Source organism: Bombus affinis, chromosome 2 (genome assembly GCF_024516045.1).
Source record: "Bombus affinis isolate iyBomAffi1 chromosome 2, iyBomAffi1.2, whole genome shotgun sequence".
NCBI classification, from domain to species: domain Eukaryota; kingdom Metazoa; phylum Arthropoda; class Insecta; order Hymenoptera; family Apidae; genus Bombus; species Bombus affinis.
The window spans coordinates 16,435,379-16,458,150 of record NC_066345.1 but is presented as its reverse complement, the minus strand read 5'-3'; the positions used below and the strand labels follow the sequence as shown (position 1 = coordinate 16,458,150).

The window sequence follows — 22,772 nt, the reverse complement described above, 5'->3', positions numbered from 1 at the left end:
GTCGATATCTCGCTCGTCATCCTCCTACGTGTTTCCTCCCCATCTTTTTCGCCTATCCTGCTGTCCAACGTCGTAATAGACGCTAGATGACTGGAAACGCTCGAGATTTCGGAAAGCGTGTAGAGCCTCGTGGTTAAAATCGTGCTCGATTTTACGAAAGATAAATTGGCGTTCGTTAAAGGCGGAGAAATCGCTTTCGCCAATGCAACTGGCTTCCACGTGATATTTTACGTGTCCGAGATATAATCGACGATCCCCGCCGATTGGCGTGATTAACGAGAACGATTAATAATTAAGATCCACGAAGCGGGCTCCCTAGAAAGCCGCGGGCTTCTCTCTCTCGCTTCGTACCGCCGGGAACACCGGGTAATGGCAATTTACGCGTCCCATGGGACCAGATAACTTCATATCTTCCCGGTAATCATTTATTCTCTCAATGGGCATGATATTACCAAATTGAATTAGATAAGCGGCCACATGTATCTTTCGCGTACGTGTTGCCGCCCGGAAGAACTCGTCGAGACACATGCGCGTTGCTATTTTGTTTATCTCTTAGGCGTTTAGACGGTGTCCTGGACATTTCCCGTTGAAATTCGCAGTAAATGAGGAGACCTATACACCTCCGAACCTCGGTACAGACGATCGACAACTCTGCGCCGAGTTCCCCGCCTAATTGATTCTTCGTCGCTGGATACACATCGGTTAACGTCGACGATCAGGACGCGAGAGGCACTCGGCAACGCGTGTGTAGAGATCGGCTACCTCGTAAAGAACACCGACACGTCGGAGAGAGAAAGAGAAGAGCCACGAAGGGATCGGAATTTTCGTTCGAAAGAAATCGCATCGGTTCTGCTCGTCGACGCAGCCAGCGTCGCTTCATCATCGTTGACAGATTACGCGTCGATTAGTCATCTAAAGAGAATCGGAAAACGCTCCAACGCCTGCGTTCGATAGATGCGCGTTTCGTTGTAACACGTCGAGAGGCAAACTGACGCACAAGCGTTTGATTCGATTCGAATGGAACAATGGTCTACCTGTCCACCTAGTTCGTTGAATGGCCACTTTGCTGCGCAAATAAATTCGCAAAGAGAAACACGGTTACCGGACGGCTTATCCAAATAAATAAAGCGACGGGGATGGTTATAGAAAGGAGGGCGAATAAATAGCGAACGTATCTGAACGTAAACGGTACCGCAAGTGTCGCCGAAAGTAGACGTCTCTCGATATCGGGCACGTGGGGCGGACGCAGAAAATGTTTTGTTACCAGCGTGCGATCCAAGCCACGTGGCGGAGATTAATGTGTTTTGATTTTTAGACTCGGCATTATAGTCGGTCGTAAGCCTTCGCCGCATTGTACGGATCGTGTGCACGCGCGCCACACCACCGGAGCCATTCTCCATAACGGACGAGCACACAGGAAGCACGCGAATTCTGCAGGATGCCCCAGGAAAGGCAATCGAATCGATCTTTCTGACGTTTCACCCCCCGCCGTTTCAGTTCCAACGGAGCTATTTATCGCGGAAAAATAAGGAAAGAAGGATATACGCGTTTTCGATCGATGCTCGCCACTGCTACCGCCGTCGCAGCAACAGCAGCAGCAGCAGCAGCCGCCGCCGCCGCCGCCATGTACTTGATAAAATAAAAAGGAACGTCGATCGCGATTTCACGCAACAAAAGCAACGGATATTTTCCCGGGAAGAGAACGTTCTCGAGCCGAGGCTGGCTCGTAATTTTGTCGGAATGCGTGTCGCGTATAACGCGGCAGCTACAAATCGCGGCGGCGCAACGCCGGCCAAGCGAATCACGGAAAATCGCAAGCGAAAGGAAAGCTGACATTCGCACCGTTTCAATTTATCTCTGGTTTTTAACGTTTCAATTTAATTGACGGCACTCGAACGACAAAGAGAGGCTCGAGAGAGGCAGAGTAGGAAGAGACGACCCGATTAATTCCTTTGTCGCCTATCTGCCGGTGGAATAACAAACCTCTTCGGCGGACGGGAGTCGAGAGGATACAAGTACGATAAAATCACGAGGGTCCACGGGACGGTGGATAAAAAGACTGTAAAGTGAGAGGGGGTTCGGGGGACGAGAGAGAATAGGGGGTTTTTCTGAGGGTAGGAGAGGTCTGGAAAGGGTGGAGAGGAGACTCTGTGGACCTCCAAGTCCTCCCTTCATTTTCCAGGATCGGCCGCGCTCGTGAGCAGAGGGAGGAATAGCAATTAAAAGTATCTGGCACAATCTTCGTTAAACTTCTTCCTCGTTCTTCGTCGTCGGAGGGAAGGCATTATTAAAACGTGCCGTCGGCTGCAACCACCGTACCCCCTGCTCTCTCCCAGATTTTCCCCCCATCCCTCGGTATCTACCCGGTTCTTCAGCCTCCCGCCGCGCTGTCGCGAGGACCATTCTACGTTTTCAACTCTTTTGCATAGAAAATACCGCCACTCCGCCGAATCCGCAGTTGTAAGTATCGCTGTTCAAAGATTCTGACATCTTCTTCGGCAGCATGGAATTTCGTCCCTTTTCCGTTTTTCCCTCCTTCCTCCTTCCACCTTTTCCGTTTCGTTCGTTTCCTCTTGCATCGATGTTCTCCTCTTTACATATAAATTTTTCATAGATTCTCGCCGACCAACTCGAAGATCATATCGCGACCATTGCCGAGTAATTTAAGCCGCCGTAACGTGCCGCATTCTTTTGAAACGTGGTTGGCGCTTTGCTAGGGCGATCGCACGAGAGACACGTTGCTTCGAGAGAGATTTAAATCGTCCTAGTAATTATCGCATCAACCGTATCAAATTAACGATCGAAGGAACAAAAGTGCCTAATAGCGTTGTTGAGACAGAGATCTCGATTATACCGTTGGCTTTCGTGGAAAATGGAAGGTGCGAGAGCGTACGATTTCTCGAGGGCGAAACGTCACGACGGAAGCCTCGGTTTATCGAGAATTTTGAGAATGGTAATGCGGAAGCCCGGGAAGAGACAGAGGGAGAAAAGGAAGACGTCGAGCGGGATGCGGCGAAGCCGAGAGGTCCCTGCAAGGTAAGAAAGGGAGAATAAGTTCTCAGGGTCTCTCCGAGTAATCCTGCTGCCGGCACGGAGGTCGAGGAATATAGGATGAAAATACCTGGAGTTAGAGAGGTCTTACTTGTCTCACACCCTCTTTCCACCCTCTTCTCCGTGGTCTGGCTTCTCGCATCGCTAGACCGTCGCCCCAAATAAGACACAAGTCGTCATATAATTCCACGACTAATGCTCGTCCCTATTAAACCCTAACGACGTTAACGTCCCGATTATTATTCCTTTGTACGAGAAGTCGACGAGAAATCGATGATACAAGATCGTTTATCGAGTGTTTGTACTTGTCGTTACAACCGTAACGTCGTGGCGTCGAGGATTAAATTCTTAAGTTTGGTCGGCCACCAGATGACGATCGTGTTGCCGTGTTTCCTGTTTAAATAGTCTGCGGGACGAACGCTCCAGTGTCGATTGCCGCCGAGTTGATCGACGATTTTGCAAGAGTGTCTGTTCGAAATTACCGGATCCCGTGGGGACGATCGTGCGAAACTTTCATACCAACGACATCACGAGCGACAACGTTGCTCGAACATCACCGGAGAGGACATTATGTCACAGTTGCTGAGAACGGCTCTCACGTTTACGATTGGCAATAGTGAGAAAGCTACCCACAATATCGCTCGATTATTCCGTTAGACTGTTGGAAACTTACCTTGAAACGTGAGAACTTTTCTACGGTAAAGATTTTTAATGCTTCGTCGGCCGTTACGAAGATACCTCCGCGTACCGCGAAATAATGCGATGAAAAATCAATTTTACGCCGCTCAAGTTACCACGCACGGAAGTGTTATTAAAAAAACTATATTAGATCGTTCGATTTCACTCCACTATTGTTTCCACAACGAAGGAAAAGATCGTTCCAGATTGTATTTCGTTCTACAACTACATTTTTCTTTTTTCTTTTTTTTTTTTTTTTTCATGTTTCATCGATGATATTTGCCAAAACGAGGCTCGGAAACGTTCGTTGCGAGTATTCCCGGATAAAAATAAATTAATTAACAACTAACGAGCATGCGATCGTATAGCTCGGTAACACCCACTTGGCTGAAACACATCGTTGGGAACTCGAGATGAAGAAAAGCAAATACCTTCGAGGGGGTGGCTGCTGCTAGCCCAGCCGAAGGGAATGGGTAGCGGAAGAACGAGAAAGAATTCCGTCACGATCTCGTCTGCGCTTGCTTTGTCCCCTGCTTTGATTTCTTCTCTTCGGTACTCGACGAGCGAGAGAGCGAAATGCCGAGGGAATGCGAGAGGGTAGGAGACACGAAACGGAGAGGCACAGACATCGAGAGAGAAAGAGGCTTTAGCTGGTTCGGTACCGGGAGAGTGAACGATATTTACATGCGATTTGCATACTAGTTGATCCCTATTGCTTCCATCTCCAACGAGCCAGCAGGGGCGGCGGACCTACACCCGAACCCTCCGTCATGCCGCGTTCTGCTTCTCTTCCTCTTCCTCTTCCACTTCCTCTTCCTCTTCCTCTCGTTTCACGATTCCACGAGTTTTCATCTCTATCTGTGCTCCTCTTGCCACGAGTATCTCCGTGGAGAACCGAGACTTCGCACGTTCTCGTCGAACCGCGTAAGCGAAACCCTTAACGCTAAAGCGAACCGGAGCGGGACGTACCACGTTCCTCGAATCCTTTCTGCCTCGTTATCATCCTACGCTTTAACGAACTGTCCTCCTTCTCTTTCAACATCCTCCTCCTTTTGTCCCATTTCGCTTGGTTTTGTCGCTTCTCGCGCGGTTCGCTTGCTCGTAAACGGTTGTAAAAATTCACGCGTACGATTCGGCAATACGAGAACGAGATAAAGGAAGGCGATAGAAAGGGATCGATTCGGTGGCGAGAAGAGGACGAGCTAGCTGGATGTTTCCAGATTTTGCTTAGGGTTCGGCTGGATTAAAGGAAGTTGGCAGAGAGACGTAATCAGGTCATATAAATGTGGCTGGCTAATTGCAGATAGTCGGTTTCACGGGAATACGCGTTAAGAAACCCGCAGAAAGGTAAGACCGCGACGGTGTTCTTACGTCTTCTGACGGACGAAGAAGAAAGGAAGGGACTCGGTGCTTTCCTATCTCGCTAGCAAATGGGGAAGCCAAATTAGCCGGGATAATCAAGTCGGTCGAGAAAGATGGAAAGAGGGTAAAGTTACCACGGCGACTAAAGGTTGTTTCTTCAACGACGTAAAATTGGCCAGGTTCTCGCGGAAATCACACGGAATACACGAGTTCCCGTGGTATTAGTTTCGTCGGTGATTTTCTCTGGAAACAGGATTCCGTCTTGAGACGAAGCTGGACAATTTTTCGAGAAGCTTAATTAAACGGCGTGACGAAGAGAGCAAAGTTTCGCGTATCGAGGATCTTTCTAAACACGATTCTGTCCGTTCGGTATCCCATTTTTCGTCGAGGGGTTAAAAGGGAGAAGAAGCATGGGATAGGGGGAGGGGTGGGGAGGGGAGCGAGGGGTAGCGGAGAAGGAACGAGGGATGAGAATTTTTTAAGAAAGCCGAGCACGGGTCCATCCAAGAACGGAGAAGCAACCGATTGATATCTGAGCATGTTGCCACGTGAGCTCCCGAAGCACGGCGTCTAATTAACTCCGTGACTGGCTGACCCTAGGTGACCCTGGACTCGTTGCATGCTTCGATGGCGCCTGTGTGCATGCACATACACGCGTCCATCTACGTGCACACGTGTTGCATCGGCTCGCACACCTAACGGACCGCTATTCCGTCGTAGATAGAGACATCATCGTGCCACCGACCAGCTCTACACCTTAACCTTATACGGTGCTGAGCCACGGAGGAAGAGAAGACCCTTTCCTCGATCGCGTCTCTGCACGAACAGGCCGATGCACGAACTCTTCGAAGCAGATGTTGCATCGGAAGGAGAAGAGGACCGCGCCAGATATCCGTGAAAACTTATTGTCTCGTTCGATTCTCGGACACGGCTCTCGGCCGGCCGCCGAACGATGAAACCGTTAATTCTTGGTCGTCGTTCGCCGATTTATCGCGGCGAACAAAGTCGAGCAATCGAGGCGAGATCGTGCAGACCCGGTTTTTCACACGGCCTCGTGTAAAACGTGCCACCATGCCACGTCGAAGAGATAGACGTACCGCTCGCGATGCCCCCGGTGTTTCGTTAATTAAAACGAACGAACGAACGAACTGGTTAATTTTATGCGAGTGGCGAATCGGGCCGGCGTGCATGGCTTTCCCATTACCGCGCCCACCTCCCTCCTGCGTCGATTGGTCATTGGTGTCACAAACGATCATGCTCTGCTCCTCTGCCACCGCCATCGCTGAATATTGACGTTGCTCCCTCCTCCCCTGTGTAAACCCCGATGCGTTATCGCTCGCTAAAATATATTTTAAACACGTAGCAGCATCGTTCGTAGCCGTCTTGCGGAATACTTTTTGCAAAATAAATATCTCACGAAAGCAAATACTTATATTCTGCGAGGCTTATCTACCGAGCGTAGCTTCTACCGCGATAGAAGCACAACGACGAGACACTGATTCATTTTACTTAAGCCGAGAAAACGCGGCCAAAGCGGCGTTTAATGTGCCCAGAAACAGTGATACAGTGTTTATTGCCGACAGACGCCTGGAATTTTGAACAGGCTCGACGACACTCGGAATACGCCGTTTTATTTCATAGCCACCCCCGCTGCGCGCGTAATGGCGAATAAATTTTAATGAACGTCAAAAAAATAAACAGCCGGTTTCACTTAAACGGAGGTAAATTTGACCAGTCGTTGTCGAGCCGGCGATTACTTCCTGCTACTCTTAAAACCACATCGATCGTCCAACTTGTAAAAATAAGTTGCTTCGGCGATATGGCGGGACGAAACGGCAAGGAAAAAAAGAGGAAAATGGGGGCTCTTCGCTTTGGCGTAAAATTTGAATCGAGCCAGGGAAATGTTTGCCGGTTCTCGGAATGGCGCGCAGCGTCGCTCGTATTTTTCGGAGGAATAAAAATTTTGTTAGCCGCTAGACCGAGCGATTTCAAAATTCCGATCGGCCGCGATGAGGGATCGCGGTCCGGAGGGAGCAGGGAGGATCCACTGTGGAAAACAGGGTGTGGCGCGTGAGAGCTGGCTCACCTGAAACAACACAACGTTTTCAGATCGCTGATCCCATAAGCGTCCACGTTTGATCCCTCCGTTGTTTTGCGAACGCGTCCGCCTGTCTGCCGGGTTAATTCGCGAAAAACTAGAATCGCGTTCTTCGACTCAAGCAGAAACGCGTTACGGGTTTTATGCCGCGTTACGGATTCGACGGTTCTCCGCCTCTTTCGAAACAACGATACCGATTATCTCGCGGAGATCTCGATGACCCTTTTAAAAACTCTGTTTTCTCCAGTCAATCAGAGTGATTTCGCGTGAAAGGCGACGCAGTTATCTTTTTCAATTGCGCTTTCCAGCTGGTGGCCGAACAGAATTTTTTTATCGAGGGGTGAAAAGAAAGGCGACGGGGATGGGGTGAGACTCGTCAAGCGATGTAGAATAGTAGAGATATATCGTGGCGTAATATGCAAAGCGGATCGGATGTACCCGGCGGGGGGTGAAAGCGGTAGCCAAGGGGTGATTAGCGGGACAAAAGCTGGCGCCGCTACAAGTGGAACCAAATTGGTAGAAAATTGATAATCAACCGCCAATATCAACCTCCATTGGGAACCGCGTGGCTCGTTATGCTCGAGAAGAGGGCAAAGGATTACGCAGAAACACGCGCGAAATATTTGTTTCTCGGATATAAAGTCTAGCCGCAAGACGATACGTGCTATAAAATCGTGCATCTCTTGGAAATTAACGCGTACTATATAGGTGCATGTAATTCCTACGATATTATAAATTGTTCGCAATATGTTTCGAAACTAATTTTTCGGCAAAAATTTACGTTGTATTTTAGGTCGAACGCGCGTCGACGACGAGACGAGCCAAGATACAGGAACGGAGAGCGGCAGCGAAGGAAGAAACGAATGCCAAAGAAAAGGGATGAAACGCACGACGTACGAAGAGTATTCACTAAAGAGTCAAGATCAAGTTGGCTCCTGTGAATGGAACACGTGTACCGTGTCACATCTATCTGAAAAGTTCATCGTTTCGGAGATCTCGTAAAAAAGTTTCCTAGAATGCGAGCTATCTTCGAGGCCATGGTGGCGAGTGTGTAATCGAAGGAATTGTAGAACACTTTTCTCATGCAAATACACTCGATGCCGAGACCCGGAGAAGGGACAACGAACTTCTTTGGGCTGCTTAAAACTTCGAACTTAGGTCCTTTTAAATTTAAATGCTCTCCCCGGTCGAACAGCCGTCGTGCGTTCTTCTCTCGCACGGCTTCTCGCGCCGGTGTCGTATAGATGGTAATAAAAAAGAAAAGAAAAAAAGGAAAATACGCCAAAGCGTACGAACCGTGCGATGGATCGCGACGCCGGGATAAAAAAAAAAATGTCATCGATATCTCCTCTTTACGCATGGAATAGCATTCGCTGTACGTTCGCGAAATTGTATCGCGGCTACTTTAACGCATATTTCAATGCGAAAGCAAAAATAGTTTTCAGAGAGATGGCAAAAATTCGACCTGTCCCGGAACAACATTTTCGAGCAATTCTAGCGCGTTCGGTCATTGTTTACCTGGAAATTTTACAACCTTCATAAAAGATCGTACGCGTATTCGCGTTGCAGTAATTATCGAAACGAATAAAATTGTCGGCCTGTATGTAATAATAAGCAGACAGGCGAATATAAACGTAATAATCGCGAAAACGTGCGTTCGAATCGTAGTAACACGAACGTATCAAAAATTATTATTTGCCGCTCGACGTCCAATGACCAGAAAAATATTTGCCTAAAGCGCGCGCACGCCGTTGATGTGCCTCGATACGGATCGCATTTGAAATTCGAATTATTATAATTACGGTGTGCGATTAAAAATGAGAAGACAGGAGGGAGGGATAAAGGGATGCGTAACCTCCGCTGTTCAATGATATAATTACAAAGAGTTACATGGTAGAATGCGTCTACGAGCTGCGCTTATTAAACCGAAAATTTCATGCGCATTAAATTAAGAATAGATTGTATGCATTATCATCGTGTGTATCCCACAGATATTTTTCCCTGGTGAATAAAAAATAATAAAGAAACGAATGTAATGAATAAACGAACGAAAAGCTTGAATCACCCTTTACATGTACACGTTTAATTCGTAGCGTAAGACTTTAATTTTTATTTTCCATTTTCATTAGCGAGCATTTCGTCTAAGCATTTCGATATCGATATCGAGCATCGGTTTTAAAGCGTGGAATTCTTTTTAATAGGTCGACAAGCGCGTTAATACGTATACGCGGAATTATAATTCAGCGGAAGAAAGAGGGGCTGAAATAGGAAGGAAAAGCTCGTGGCGTCCACGTGAATGTGCATCGTGGTTGCCGTGGCGCGAGAGTACGAGAGTGACAAGGTAGAAGAGAAGAGTTATTAAAATGTAAATATGAATCGACAATCTGTAACCCAACGCGTCGCGTTAAGCACGTGTGCGCTGCCGTGTAGATAAACGTGCCTCGAATATTCGCGAAAGCGCGATGACGTTCGTAAATGGGCTCGCCGGAAAACTTATTTCGACCAACTTTTTATCGCCAACAATTCTACCTAACCGCATGGAACGTCAACCCTTTACGCTCCATTTCACTTCTGACTAAAAGCTTTCTGCCCGTCGATCCAAGCGAATTGATAAATAACGCAACCAATTTCTACCTCGTTAACGCGTTATAAAGAGTAGCGATACACGTATCTGTTTTCTTTTTTTTTCTTTTTTTTTTATTTTTTCTTTTTGATTAGCAGGGCCTTTTCCGACGCATCGCGTCCATACTCGAAATAAATAATTTCGCTTACGGGCGATCACGATTTCGCACGTTGATCATTGACTAATTGCCTTTAGTTTTTACCGGACTGCAGGGGATCGCGAGGATCAGCAGATCCGGTGGCCGTTGCCAAACAGCAGGGAATATTATTCGAATCTGATGGAAATAAAAATTCTTCGGAGTTCTGCTTCTGTTTTTTACGGTGCCAGCCATAAATTTTTCTTCTCGCCCCTCGGCTTCTTTCTCCCGATCTCTCTTTTTCTCTCTGTCGACTAGCTTCACAGATTTATGGACTTATAGATTCTTTCTCCTGCTTCCTTTCCATCCCATGGATTTGGCGGAGGTAGAACGTTCTCCGACCAGCAGCCAACCTCGAATTCTCCTGTTTCCTACGGCTTCCTACTTGCATTCCCTCCAACTACGCGTTGTACGGTCACGTTTGCCACCACCGCTTTTCTTCTTTTTCTTTTTTTATCGTCACCCGTTTTCTGCAGCCAACGACGAGTAGAACGTCAAGATACATTAGTCGCAAATTCTATCCTTATTACGAAACGATAATTGCTTCTACTACACGGGCCGTCTTCCCTCCAAGAGAAACATTTTTTGTCGAAACAACGAGGTACGGCTTGGCTGTGCAATTATATCCAGGAGGATAGTATCCGGCGTTGGAAGCATCGAAAGAGAAATCCCATGGGATGACAGTAACCACAGGCGGTTCCTTTCCATGGCCGGTGGAATCTCATTCTTCGTCCCCTTTGCTGGCAGCATCCCCGACTATGTCGAGAGGGTCCGCACCTCTACGACTTTCTCTCTTCCTCCGTTTCGCTCTCCGTTGATTGCTCTCTCGCGCCGCAACGGCGGCCGCGATAGCTCATAAATATTCAATGGCCACGCGGCCAAGATAAACTAATTAAAACTTAGATCTCGGTAGTCACTTTAGATTTTTACTTACACAAGAAGCATTTCAGCGCGGCTGGCCAGCTGGAAAAAAAGTCTACACGAAGCCGGCCCTGAAGCCGCGAATCCGATTCGACTGTTCGCGGCGACCAGCACGGCAGGAAGCTGTGGCCGAGCGAGCAGGAGGGTGAAGGACCGCTCGCAGGCAAAAGGACGCGCAAAGAAAGCTTTACTCTGTACTTCTCATTAAGGAAACCACGCTTTCTTTTCTTCATTCTCTCTTTCCTGCTTGTAGTCTTCCGTCTTCCGACGGGCGGACGTTCATCCCCCTTTTGCCGCGTTCCTCTTTCTTTTTTCGCTATGCTGTGCAAGCCTTAACGAGTACCTCGAAAGAAATACGATCGTCCAAACTCTAAGATACTCATTGTTCTTTTAAATTCGATTGCAATCAAACGAAAACGAGCCTATTTATATCTTTCTTCGCTCTGGATCGTTCAATCGCGCGTGTGCGTACAGCGCGAGAACGACAACGCGAAATTACCTGTCCGTTCGTGTTTTATATTCTAATAAAAATTAATAAATTCTCTGACGTATCGATCTACAACGAGTTGTTTCTCCGTTTACAGTTGGGAAAATACGTTTCAATTCGATGGGAAAATATTCGCGAACGCTATCGTAGATATCGGTTGACTCTCGATTGCTCTCGATCGGGTCTAAGCTGCTTCACCACCCTGGCCGATGCAAAAGAGGCGGGCGTTCGTCTCGTGTCCAGGTCACGCTAGTCACTTGCAATATCGCTGGCGATCGATACGAGATCCGTGAATAATCGCGCGATCCATTATCGCGCATCGGTTTCTTTAACGTCTCCGTCGCTAACGAAATGATTTATTAGCGAACGTGGCAAGAGTGCAATCTCACGTTTACTTCGCTTTGGCCAGTTTCGATCGGACATACGTCAGTTTTTATCCGCAAATTTCTTCCTTTTCGCCGTCACGGTGCAACGCAAAAGAGACGGTAGAAAGTTGACTTTAACGAGGTCTGTTGCCGACGATTGTTCGTCGAAAATAGGATGCTCGTGATGGTTAGGATGGATGCCCGTCAGCCGGTGGTAACAACTCTCCCCCAAAGACGACGCGGCCAGAGATCGGTCGATCCTTCGTTAGAAATTCCGCGCAATCATATTCGAGCAAATAATTCGTTAGGCCCTCGTTCCGCGGCCTGTTCGTTAGTATAATTAAAATAAATTCAAATGACTTTCTTGTCCCCCGTCTTTGGTCTCGCAGGCTTTCTCCTTCTTCCGTCCCCGCCCCCTCTCCCTCTTTCTTCGGCTTGTCCTTCTTAAATCCGTTGATTAGTGCAAAAATCCGCTTACAAATTAAGCGAGACCGTGCCGGAGGCTCCGAACTCCCTGGAGGATGGTCCCGAAAGACGGAGGAATCTCCAACTCCCTCCGGAGGAACGAAAGAGCGGAGGAAGGAGGCAAGGAGAGAGGGAAAAGAAGAAAGAAAGCTAAAAGAAGGGTGAGCACTTTAATATCTTAAGTAAACCTGGCTCGGGATAAAGAAGAAAAAAAATAAGTCCTGCCAGACCGAGAGTCGTGGAAAGAAAATGGGGTGCTACGCGAAAACATGCGCAACGAATTAAAATACGAACCGGGGGAGAGCAAGTAACCCGACGTTCGAGTTTCAGAGCGGAAAATATTTGCTTTTTCAGTTCCGTGGCTTCGACGAACAATCGAACGACCAAGTTGGCCGATGCGAGAAAAATTCCTCGTGAAAACGATTGCAGACATTTCGAGAACGCCATTTCGATGTCGCGCAGCAGTTACTTCGATATTTGCTCGAACCAATTTGGCACGTTCGTTACCACTTTTACGGTAATCGCGGCAACGAGTTAGCAAAAATAATTCGAGAACGCGGTGAAACGTGTCCAAATTCGACGAGTCGACCCCCTTAAGAGGGCATCGTTAGGGTTGTTTCGATTCCCGTGACTCATCCGCGTAGGACTCGATATATCGGTGGGCTCGCACACGCGTCCGATTTCACCATAAAACGTGCACGCTCCTCGGTCCTGGTGTGTTTGAATGTGGGCGGGGTGGGTTGCCATTTGCAATGCAAACGATAACACAGCGTATCGCACGAAAACGCGCACACAGACAAAGATTCCGGCAAACGGACAGGGTACCGGAGAGAAAAGGGCACGGAAGGATCGACCAAAGAGAATCGTCGTCTGCTGAGATTCCACGCGGCCAATCTCTTCCTCGTTCCCTTTTTTCTGCCCGATGATCTTTATCGCGACATTAGTTGCAACCGTCCGACGCTAAACTCGATTCCTCTCAAACACAGTTTTCGATATTCCTGCTACAACGCGCTCTTGCCGCGTTCAAATAAAAAGCAAATAACATACGGCAATAACTACGTCGAAAGAACCGCGTTCGTTCGTAAATTCCACGGTGGCTCGAAAAAATGAGGTAAAAAGCCGAACAGGCTTGATATTTTACGAGGTACTAGTTAATATTTCACGAGAAGAAAGTTGGTGAGTTTTGTTAAAGTTTTCGATAAGAAAAGAATTTGCCGAGCACAAGGCGTTCCTACATCATCGTTCTAGTTAGTTTCGCGCTTCGCGCGAGAAATTTCTGGCCCATCGATCAGCGGAAGGAGGTAGAAGCTTTTTTTCTGGTACGTAACACGTTTCATTTACGCGAAGGGCAGAGAGAGAGAGAGAGAGAGAGAGGGGAAGAGAGAAAAGACGGGGTATCGAGCTCACAATCTCTGCGAAGTCGGTAGCCACGCGAAGAGGGAACCCCGTTGGTTGGTCTACGGAGCTTACGCAAGTAAGGGGGGGGGCGCGATACGCGGGGGTGGCAGACGGCAGCGAAGTGGCAGCAACGTTGGGGGCCACCGAATGCCGTTCCATGGCACGCGGAACACGGAATATCCGTTTTAGAAATGAGCTTACTTTAAGGCCGTCCAACGACCCGCCTTCCTGCGGGATCCCTCCGCGCGATGGAGATCGGTAATTAATCATTTAGGAAGCTGGCCTGGCCTCTCCGTTGCGAGCCGCGCGACCAGGGGTGAGCTGCTACCTCGGAGGCAGGGGTTAAACGGAATAAAAGGCAAGCCCGTGTGTGCACGACCGGCACGACCGAGGAAACGCCAAATGGCCAGCGTCGACTGAGATTGGCTTCGGCCACGAACGCCGCCGTTCCGGCTTACGTAGAACTGGGGCTTCCTTTACATACGTACCACCTACCGTTCACTGGCGTAGAAATGGATTGCCACCTTGTTTCCAGCTTTCCCCTATCTCGCGACCTTCTCTACGAACCGCGATCCGTGCTCATCGCGTACTTAGAAACGAACGGAGCGCGTGAAATATTTTCCAACGGCAACGATTAGCGGTTAAAATAGACGTAACGTAGGTGAAAGACGTTTGACAAACTCGAAAATAGGGACAAGTCGAGTGGAGAAACTTTTCTTGTAAGTAATTTGTTGGCGTCGCACGATACGCGCGACGATTAAATAGTTAGTTAGGTACACAGGCACGGAAATGAGAGTGAAATCGGTCCTACGACATTGCACCCTCTCGTGCGTAGGACGAGAGTACGTTCTCGCTAACTACACCGTACGAGTATAGGTACGTAAACCGTGTATCCTACGTATGTTCCAGTCGTTATCGCAATCTCGACCCCGTTTGATATAACAGTCACTGTGACGACTATCGTCTTCCGACACGCGAGGCCGTTGCAGGGTTTTACACACCCTGCACGGACCTCTATGAAATTGTTACAATAGGTGGAGTAACTAACGGCGACGGCGATAACGGCGATCTAACGACCATCGCTTGATATCGCCCCGACTTATGGAACGCTACCAGAAAGGACAAAGGTTTTTCCCCCCCCCCCCCCCCGTCCTTTTCTCTCTCCGGTGTTTTCGCGTCAAAACACGGTACGTGTAAACCCAAGACCACCAAGCTCTCTAATTTATGCGCGTAATTTAGCCGAGATCGTTTTGGAAAAGCTTTCGTATAAAGCGAATCAAAATATTTCCACTAGCGGCGATCGACGCGCAAAGATGCTCGATAGTGCTCGCGTTCCCGTAAAATTAATTAAAAGCACAATGGTAAAGCGAACGCGACGAAGATAATTAAGCGCGATTCAGCGTTCTTTATAAATTATCGTTCTCGCGCATAAAGCGGACGACATTTACGGGTATTATAATTTCGCCGTGGATACGGCGTTATTTATCGGTCTCATAATTCGCCAGCAGCATTCAACCTGAAAATTCGAATTTCTATTCTGTCCCGCGGGACTGCGAGCTCGGTTAGATCGGACCAATAAAATTGCAACGGTCAAGCGCCGGCCTAGCCGTCAATTAACGACGAGATAGATACAATTAGCCAGGAAGGATAGACCCAAGGGGTCCAGGAGCGGACCAAGACGAAGGCAAAGAGACAGAGGTTGGCTATCGTGTCAGGATCCATAAACGCGACTACGTCTCACGATGGTTAGAAGGTGCTAACGAGCGTTCCCTCGCTAGACTCCTTCGAATCCGAGCAACGTCCCAAGGGTCACCATTACCGTTGCCTTTGCTGTCCCCGCCATTATCTGTTTTGCTACCACCCTTGCACAGTCTCCTTCAGCCACTCATACCGGAATCACGGCCCTCCTCGTTAACCTCGAAACGATCCTACCGGCAGTTTCTCCCTTTAACGCGCCTGCATCGCGTCTTATTTTCCCTCTTGCCGGTTACCGTTTTCGCCCCTTTTCGTCTCACTCTCCAAAAACTTCCGATTCTCTTCGCTCAGCGTCCAATGGAAAATGCAAGGCAATTAGAAAAGTGGAAAGACAGGTCCGATGATAAAACGGTTTCAAGTATCTCTTAAGTATGTTTTTACAGACAGCAACCGAGTATTCCGACGAGTGAAACCCGATCGAGTTTCCCGCTTGCAAAAACAAGCCGCTCGTGTTTTCGCGCGATGATCGGTCCACCGTGAATCGGAACCACCGCGTACCTTCTGTTTTTGCACGTAGTGCAACAACAGTTTCCCTGTTCTCCTGCATAACTAAAACCGCAGTAGGGTATTATTTCGCGTGGCCGTGTAAAAATATACAATCGAGCGCGCTCGATCGAGCACGAAATAGAAGGCTCGCCATAGAACACCTTACGGCTGCGCGGAACGCAGCTGGAAAACGGTTGTCCGGTTGCTTTTCGATTCTATCAACCCCCAGAGAGGAAAACGTTGCTCGAGAGAAGCGTCGTTGCTCGAGCTGCTCTCTAATTAAGCCGTTATTAAGAGCAAAGCTCGCCAACAACGAATTAAATTCTAAACCGCAAAGGGGTGACTACGTTTCACAGCGATAACTCTAAAAATAAAACGCATACACTGCAGGAAACGCGAACGAGACGTTTCTCATTACGCTCATTGTATGTCTCGCATTAGTTCTAGCCAGTCTAATTGCCGCTACCATGCAGCGATTACGTTCGCCGATAACGGATTTGATTATAACTGTTAATTCGTGCCGTACCACGATTATACCAAGATTATAACTAATTATTGACTTAAACACGGGATAGCCGGAGTTCCCTCGAGTCCAATTCCCCGCACAATACTTTAAATTTCTCACGCGGATGCGTAGCACGCACCGTGAACGCTTCGTGTTCAATTAATCTGTTAAGTACGTTGAACCGTTTTTTACCTCTAAACGATTCGTCGACCCGCTCGAAACAACCATCCACGAGGTATCCGCGGCTGCCTTCGCGACCGTGCCAACCGCGAGATCTCGCGCACCGCATCCCCCGGTTCTCCGATGAAAGTGGAGAACGCGAAAGAGGAAGGTACCGGCGGCGCGCCACTCCACTGACTATGGAAACTACGCGAAAGAGAACCGTGCCGCGAGAAGAGGAAAAGAAGCAGCGGTCGAAGAAGGAGGAACTCTGGAAGCGAAACGGGAACGGGAACGGAAGCAACGTCGTAAATCACCAACAGTACGGAATAACTGGCAAAAGCGCGATAAATCAGGGATCTCGAGGCAACCGAATTAGGAAATTGCCTGCTTAAAAACCGCAATGACGTTAATCCGATGGTGGCAGCGGCGGATTCAGGCTAGCGTTTGCCGTTCGCGCCACCGCAATCCGGCGAATAAAACTGATCTAGCCACGGAGCGGTTCCGTATCACGGCGCTGGGTGGAATAATGCGGAATAAAATCAACGTAACTCAATCGCGGTTGTCTTTCGAGATCAGCTTCCCCGTCTTGGCCGCTGATAAATGTTCAATACCGAGTACCTGTATACGAACGCCCGTCTCTCTAATTCCCCGTCGACCTCGACGCTCTGTCGAAGCAAGGAAGCGATAAAGCTTCGTGTCCAAAAAATCTTTCTCAGAAATTTATCACCGTTCGACGTCTCCGGCATTCGAGCCGCGCTGCCATTCGTTCTTTCCGTTTCTGCATACCGTATTACGCGTTTCGCCGATCGGTACGTACACCCGTGAAATACGAGCAGAAAATATCGCCGCGAAGATGAATTTACGCCCGCGTCGAAAAACATCGACGACAGACCGAGGATATCAACTGCGCGCGTGAAAAAAACATACATCGGACACCATAGAAACGCGTATCGAATCATCGTTGGTCTATCCAGAGCCAATCGTTCGTTGCGATTAACTAGACGGAGGGACGTAACAGCGGGTAACTGGCGCTGGGACGAGGCAGATTTTCAACTGTCGACAATGGACCGGAATTGGCGTGGAACCGCGTTCAAACCCGGTCTGACTTCCCTTCTGGAATATGGAATGACCCGCTAATGAGTTTTCAGCCGTGAGAATGTATCGCGAACGGTAAGCATAAGCGATGTACGTCGATATTGTACGACGACAATCGATTACGACGTAACGGCGCAGCGCGGCAAGTTGGCGTAAATAGGAGATCACGAATCGTGACCAGGACAAACGAACCAGCGAACAGACCGACCGAATTGACAAGCACCGATGGACAGACATTTCGCCTCAACGCATTAATCGAGTTATTAATTATGTAGTCTCATGCTAATTGTGCCTGTAATCTGGCCGCGATGCCGTAAAATACCCATGCGATTTACGTTTCGATGGATTCGCAGTTTGGCGCAAATGATCCGTGCTCGTTTCAACCTGTTCCGGTGCTATCGACCACCTCCGATATGAAACGCGTCATTGTGCTTCTTGAACGACACGAACCGTATTTCCGTTCGTCGCGAATTAATAACGCTCTTAATGTCCGCCGTGCAACTCCGGTTAATTATTTCGACAACGCTGTTTGTTGCGAAGGTACGATCGTTCGTTTAACGAGCGTTTCGTCTATGAACACGGTACGTTCGTCGTATTCGAGCGTCGGCATAATTTTCGAACGTCGTCGCAGGTTAGATTTTGGCCCGGCAACGTTATCGACTTTTCAACCAACGTCCGAGAAACGAGCGGATGCTGATAAAGCGAAAATGCAATCTAGAAAGAAGGCGTGGAAGTCGCAAAGACCGCGAATCGAGTCGACATCAAAGAAAGTCGATTCTAGCGGCCCTTGTGCCTTCGTTTCCCCCGTTGCCGCCATGCTTCCTTAAGAATCCTCGGCAATGGGCACCTGTCGTGTAACCAAGGTGCACGCAGCCAAGTATACCAGTAAATGTATACTTAGTTTTCTGCTATGGGGTGCGTGCAAGAAGCCGCGCTACGGTTATTACACGCGTCACGCGGCACACTACGGTCACGCACCCTCGTTTCTCGAGGTCCCTCCACAGGGAAACAGCGTTATCGTCGCTCTTTATCTTGTCAACCGCAGGGGCAGTCCTATTACGCCACTTACGGGGCACCGACTCGCGCGCACCTTCTTTTAGAAAGAGGACGGAACTAACTTAAACAACCTCGACCGGAACCTGCACGCGAACCAAGATGTTACCGACAAGAACGACACCACCTGTGATCGAACGCGCTGATAAACCGACAAACCTTAATCGCGGACCACTTCGATCGTTTCTGTTTTACGCGCGGCTCGCGCTCTCCGCTGGTAATTAAGAATCAATCGGGTATTCAAATTGCTGAAATATGAATACATTTGTTAAATCTCCTTTCGATCGCCGATCCCGCATCCGCGTGGAAAACGCTAGTTAGCTGGTAGAAAGTAAATAAACGCGCCAACTCCCTTTCCAACGACTCGTATGTATACCATTAAGAGGATCGTTATTACCTTATCGGACGCCAAATAACGAGCGATGGTATTAAACAATTACGGTTGACATTTTTTACATTAGAAGCGTAATGAGTCGAGATAAATTGCACGTTTTAACAATGCGGTTAAGTTTACTTAATGTTACCAGCTTCGTATAAGGCTTCCAGTTGATGAGAATATTACGTTTACGACAAAAACAACACCTGTTATCGATGTAATTTAGTAATATCAGTCCCTGCTTATTTAGTACTCCCGTCGTCTTCCTTTTAACGTAATGCTACTCGATTAAATCCAACATCGAGCGTCTATATGTGTATGTCGGAGATGAAAGAACATCGGGGCCTTTCCTTTGCAATTTTCGAAAAAATCCCCGATACTTTAGTCCAGACTTTTTATCATAGCTGTACTTGAATAATAAAACTTGCAAGTAGTTGTTTACGATTTAATCCGATTATGTTTGCCCGAGATTTAGGACGGTAGGCCTGGGCTCGAAGTGACACATTTGGTCGCTAAACGTAGCCACGGTCACGGGATGGACGTTTTCGCCCAAAAGAGGTACGACGTAGTTGTATAACTCTCCTTAAAAATGTAGTTGACCCAAGAGGTACAGAGAGGTACGTAGTAAAGTACACGAGTTCAGTTCCACTTGGACTTTTGACAAGTAAGCGCGTTTGCTAGCCTGTTGATATTCCTTATCGAATCAAAGATTATCGTCATTAGCATCTCGAGTATCCAATCGTCACGGTGATACGATCACCTTGTGAATTTGTCGTTTTATTCATTCGATGACTAGGTACTCGTTGTTATTATAATATGCGTCCTTAGTGAGAACTTGTTGTTATAATGGAAGAGTGGCTAATTCGTTAAACGCCCCTAAACCCGATGCTAACTCGACTCATATATATCATATATAATACATGTATATCTAATAACGTTATGAGTTTTTAATTCGAGCATCGTTTCCCGGAGGTCTGATATACTCAAAAGATTGCCGGCAACGAGAAACAATTCGGTGGCACAGATGTCCGAAAAAATACAGAGAAAGAAGCAGTAAGAAGTTGGAAATGACGGTATAAGGAAGAGCTGTGGCAAACGATCTCGGGGTTGACTGGATCCAGACGGGAGGAAATTTCTCGAGCAGAGAAAAGAAGATGGTCGATCCATATAGAAGAAGGTACAAGTGGACGATATAGGTTAGCCGATATATACCCGGCTTGATATAGCGTGCCAAAAGCGCTCCGTCTTGAGGAGGCGGAACGAAGAGAAGAACCGCCACCGTTATCAGCTCGGGCCACGATTGGCCGAGCTCAGACGGAGCTTTCGGAGCGGCCAATAGCGTCCTGGTCTCCGGTTTTCAAGGATTCTCCCCCGAAATCCTGGGTGTGGGCGAACCTAGAACATCGTACGGGTACACGTAGCCTTTTCCTCGGCAATACGCACACACGTCAAGACCGCTGCCCACTGGTCAGCAGTCGGCTCTCTCGGTACTTTACCAGAAAACCCCCATTTTCCTCCGTTCCGCTTCTTTTTCTCGTTACCATCATCCCCCAGCGCTGCCGCCTCTTTTTCCATCCCCTCGCCGCTCTTACTCGACTACTCGATTCTTTCACCCGAACCGTCTTTCTTCTTTCTTGCCGTTGTCTCCCCAGGAAGCTGATTCCTACAATAGTCCGCCTTTTTACTCGCTTTTCCCGAGTTCCCGATCTTTCGTCTACGTGTTTGCCACAGCCTTTCTACGTGTATGTCTGACGCACGTACACGCCCGTCACTATGGAAGAACCGGTACATCAGGGGTGCCATGTTACCAATGATCCGTTATATCGCCGGATTGGAACTCGCAGCATCGAATTTTATGACGGTTCGTTTGGTTATAATATTTACTGACGTAGATCGTCCAGGAAATACGCCAATACGAACACCAACGTACCTCGCTAGATACCTTTCCGTTCGATAATTCCACGCAAAAACGTACGTATTGCGTAAGATTTTCGCCAGGACTATGTTAAGAAGCTGAGACTGCGACTTCCACTTGGAATCCCTTTTGCTTCGCCCGTCGTAACTATGCCGCTACTTCACGAGAGAATTATGAAGAAGCTGCGAGTGACACCGTGATGCCAGCGACGATATAGGAACGCCTCGAAGATCCCTAGTCCCCGTCAACCAGAGCTACTCGATGTTTTTTCTCTCCCCAGGCTACGTTATCGTTGCTTGCTTCGAAAATTTTATTACGCGGGAATAAAAACGCGAATGTCGTAGACGATGTGTCTCGAGTAAAGCCCCGTTAAAATTACGCACGTGCTCGTTGAAAGCTTTTACTTTGATACGAGATAAATAGTAATCGAGATCCTCGAGTCGTTTTAAATTCAATATCTATCTTCGAAGGATAATATCTATACAACGCGTTCAAAAATATGTTTCGCGTAAAGATAACGCTGCTTAGCCGTTTATCAACGACACTGAAATTGCGTTGGAAAAGAGCATCGTGAATTGTGTTATCGATATCGTTTATATCATTTCGGTGACTTTTCTCTAGGAAAAAAGAGTACGTTCCAGTGCAAAATATGCCATCGTAAACATCGATCTCCGCGAAACAGGTGAATGATAGACAAGAGTCGTAAATAATCGATAAATAAAGGCAACTGATGGCGAAAAAGAAGAAGGGTCAGGCTATTGATAACATTATCATAAAAGCGGCGTTAAATGGTCGCTCGCGAGGTTACGCCGATGCGGTGGTGGCAAAACGGCTCTATAAATGCGTTTACTTTGAGCCATAAAAGCGGCGTGCTTCGGTTGCCACCGTTAACGTACACTCGCACACGTTCACCGCCGTGTACGTAGAGCGGAAAACGAGCGTGTGCGAGCGCGCATCTATGGAAGGAACGAGACGTCGAAGCACCAGCGCTTTACGGTAAAAGCCCTCTTTGAGGGATCCGTTTATTGGTTGCTAAACATCGATATATTGCTTTCGGGGTTGCGCAAAGAGGCGCACCGCTGTCCTCCGCATATCCACCCATTCGACCATACGCTCCACTCTTTCCCTCTTGCTCCCTGCGTACACACACCAGCGCGTGCACACCACCCGCATATAATACATACTTACAGGTGTATAGCGTTTTCTGAGCTTTTGAAAGCACTGTCGTATCGCCAGTCTCCGTGACGCGAATAAATATTTTCGAAACCGATCACCGCTCACGGATAACCACGTTCAACGATTTTTCTCGCAATCGGCGAAATCGTGATTAAACAGGATCGTTGAAAGAGAAAGCAGGTTTGCCAAAATGCCGAACGCGATGCAAACGATATATAGCGATAAGAGAAACGATGGTCGAAATAAATCCAAGGATATATCGCCGAGCGAAAAGTTATTTTATCCTCGGTTCCAGCGATATAAGTATGTACTCGATGGTATTCGGATCTCGTCTACGATGACAACGATACACATCCAACGAATTCTCATAGACACAGCCGTGCTAACGTATCCGATAGCCGAGCAACACGGCGGATGATCGATTCGACGGGATAAAAAGTGGAATCACAAAGGATCAACGAGCATCTCACCTCAAAGACGTGTCCTTTCGCTTAAGACGATCCCTGTCAACCGACTTACATTCACCCTCCTCGTTGGCGAATATTTTATCTGGCTTCTATCATCTTTGAAACGTCCGTCGAATCCACGACGACGTAGGAATATATCGTAACGAGGTAAAGAAGCAAGAATAACGAACGCTTCGATCGTTTCAGGAGTTGTATTAA

General features: G+C 48.0%; 1 protein-coding gene across 11 annotated transcripts in view; it reads left to right on the top strand.

Annotated features, from left to right (window-relative positions):
* The window catches only part of LOC126928691 (uncharacterized), a 238,600-nt gene extending 229,340 nt beyond the window's left edge, over nucleotides 1-9,260 (top strand). For 10 of the 11 annotated variants that reach the window (XR_007716901.1, XR_007716898.1, XR_007716897.1 and 7 more), the window contains one exon: nucleotides 7,983-9,260. Coding sequence is in view for 3 of the 11 variants with exons in the window: in XM_050744332.1 (XP_050600289.1) it covers nucleotides 7,983-8,191 (209 nt within the window). In the remaining 8 variants the exon portion in view is untranslated. Of the gene's footprint in view, nucleotides 1-1,315; nucleotides 1,331-7,982 lie in introns of those variants that run through there. The other variant, XR_007716896.1, reaches the window with a different exon arrangement.
* Nucleotides 9,261-22,772: the final 13,512 nt, after the last annotated feature.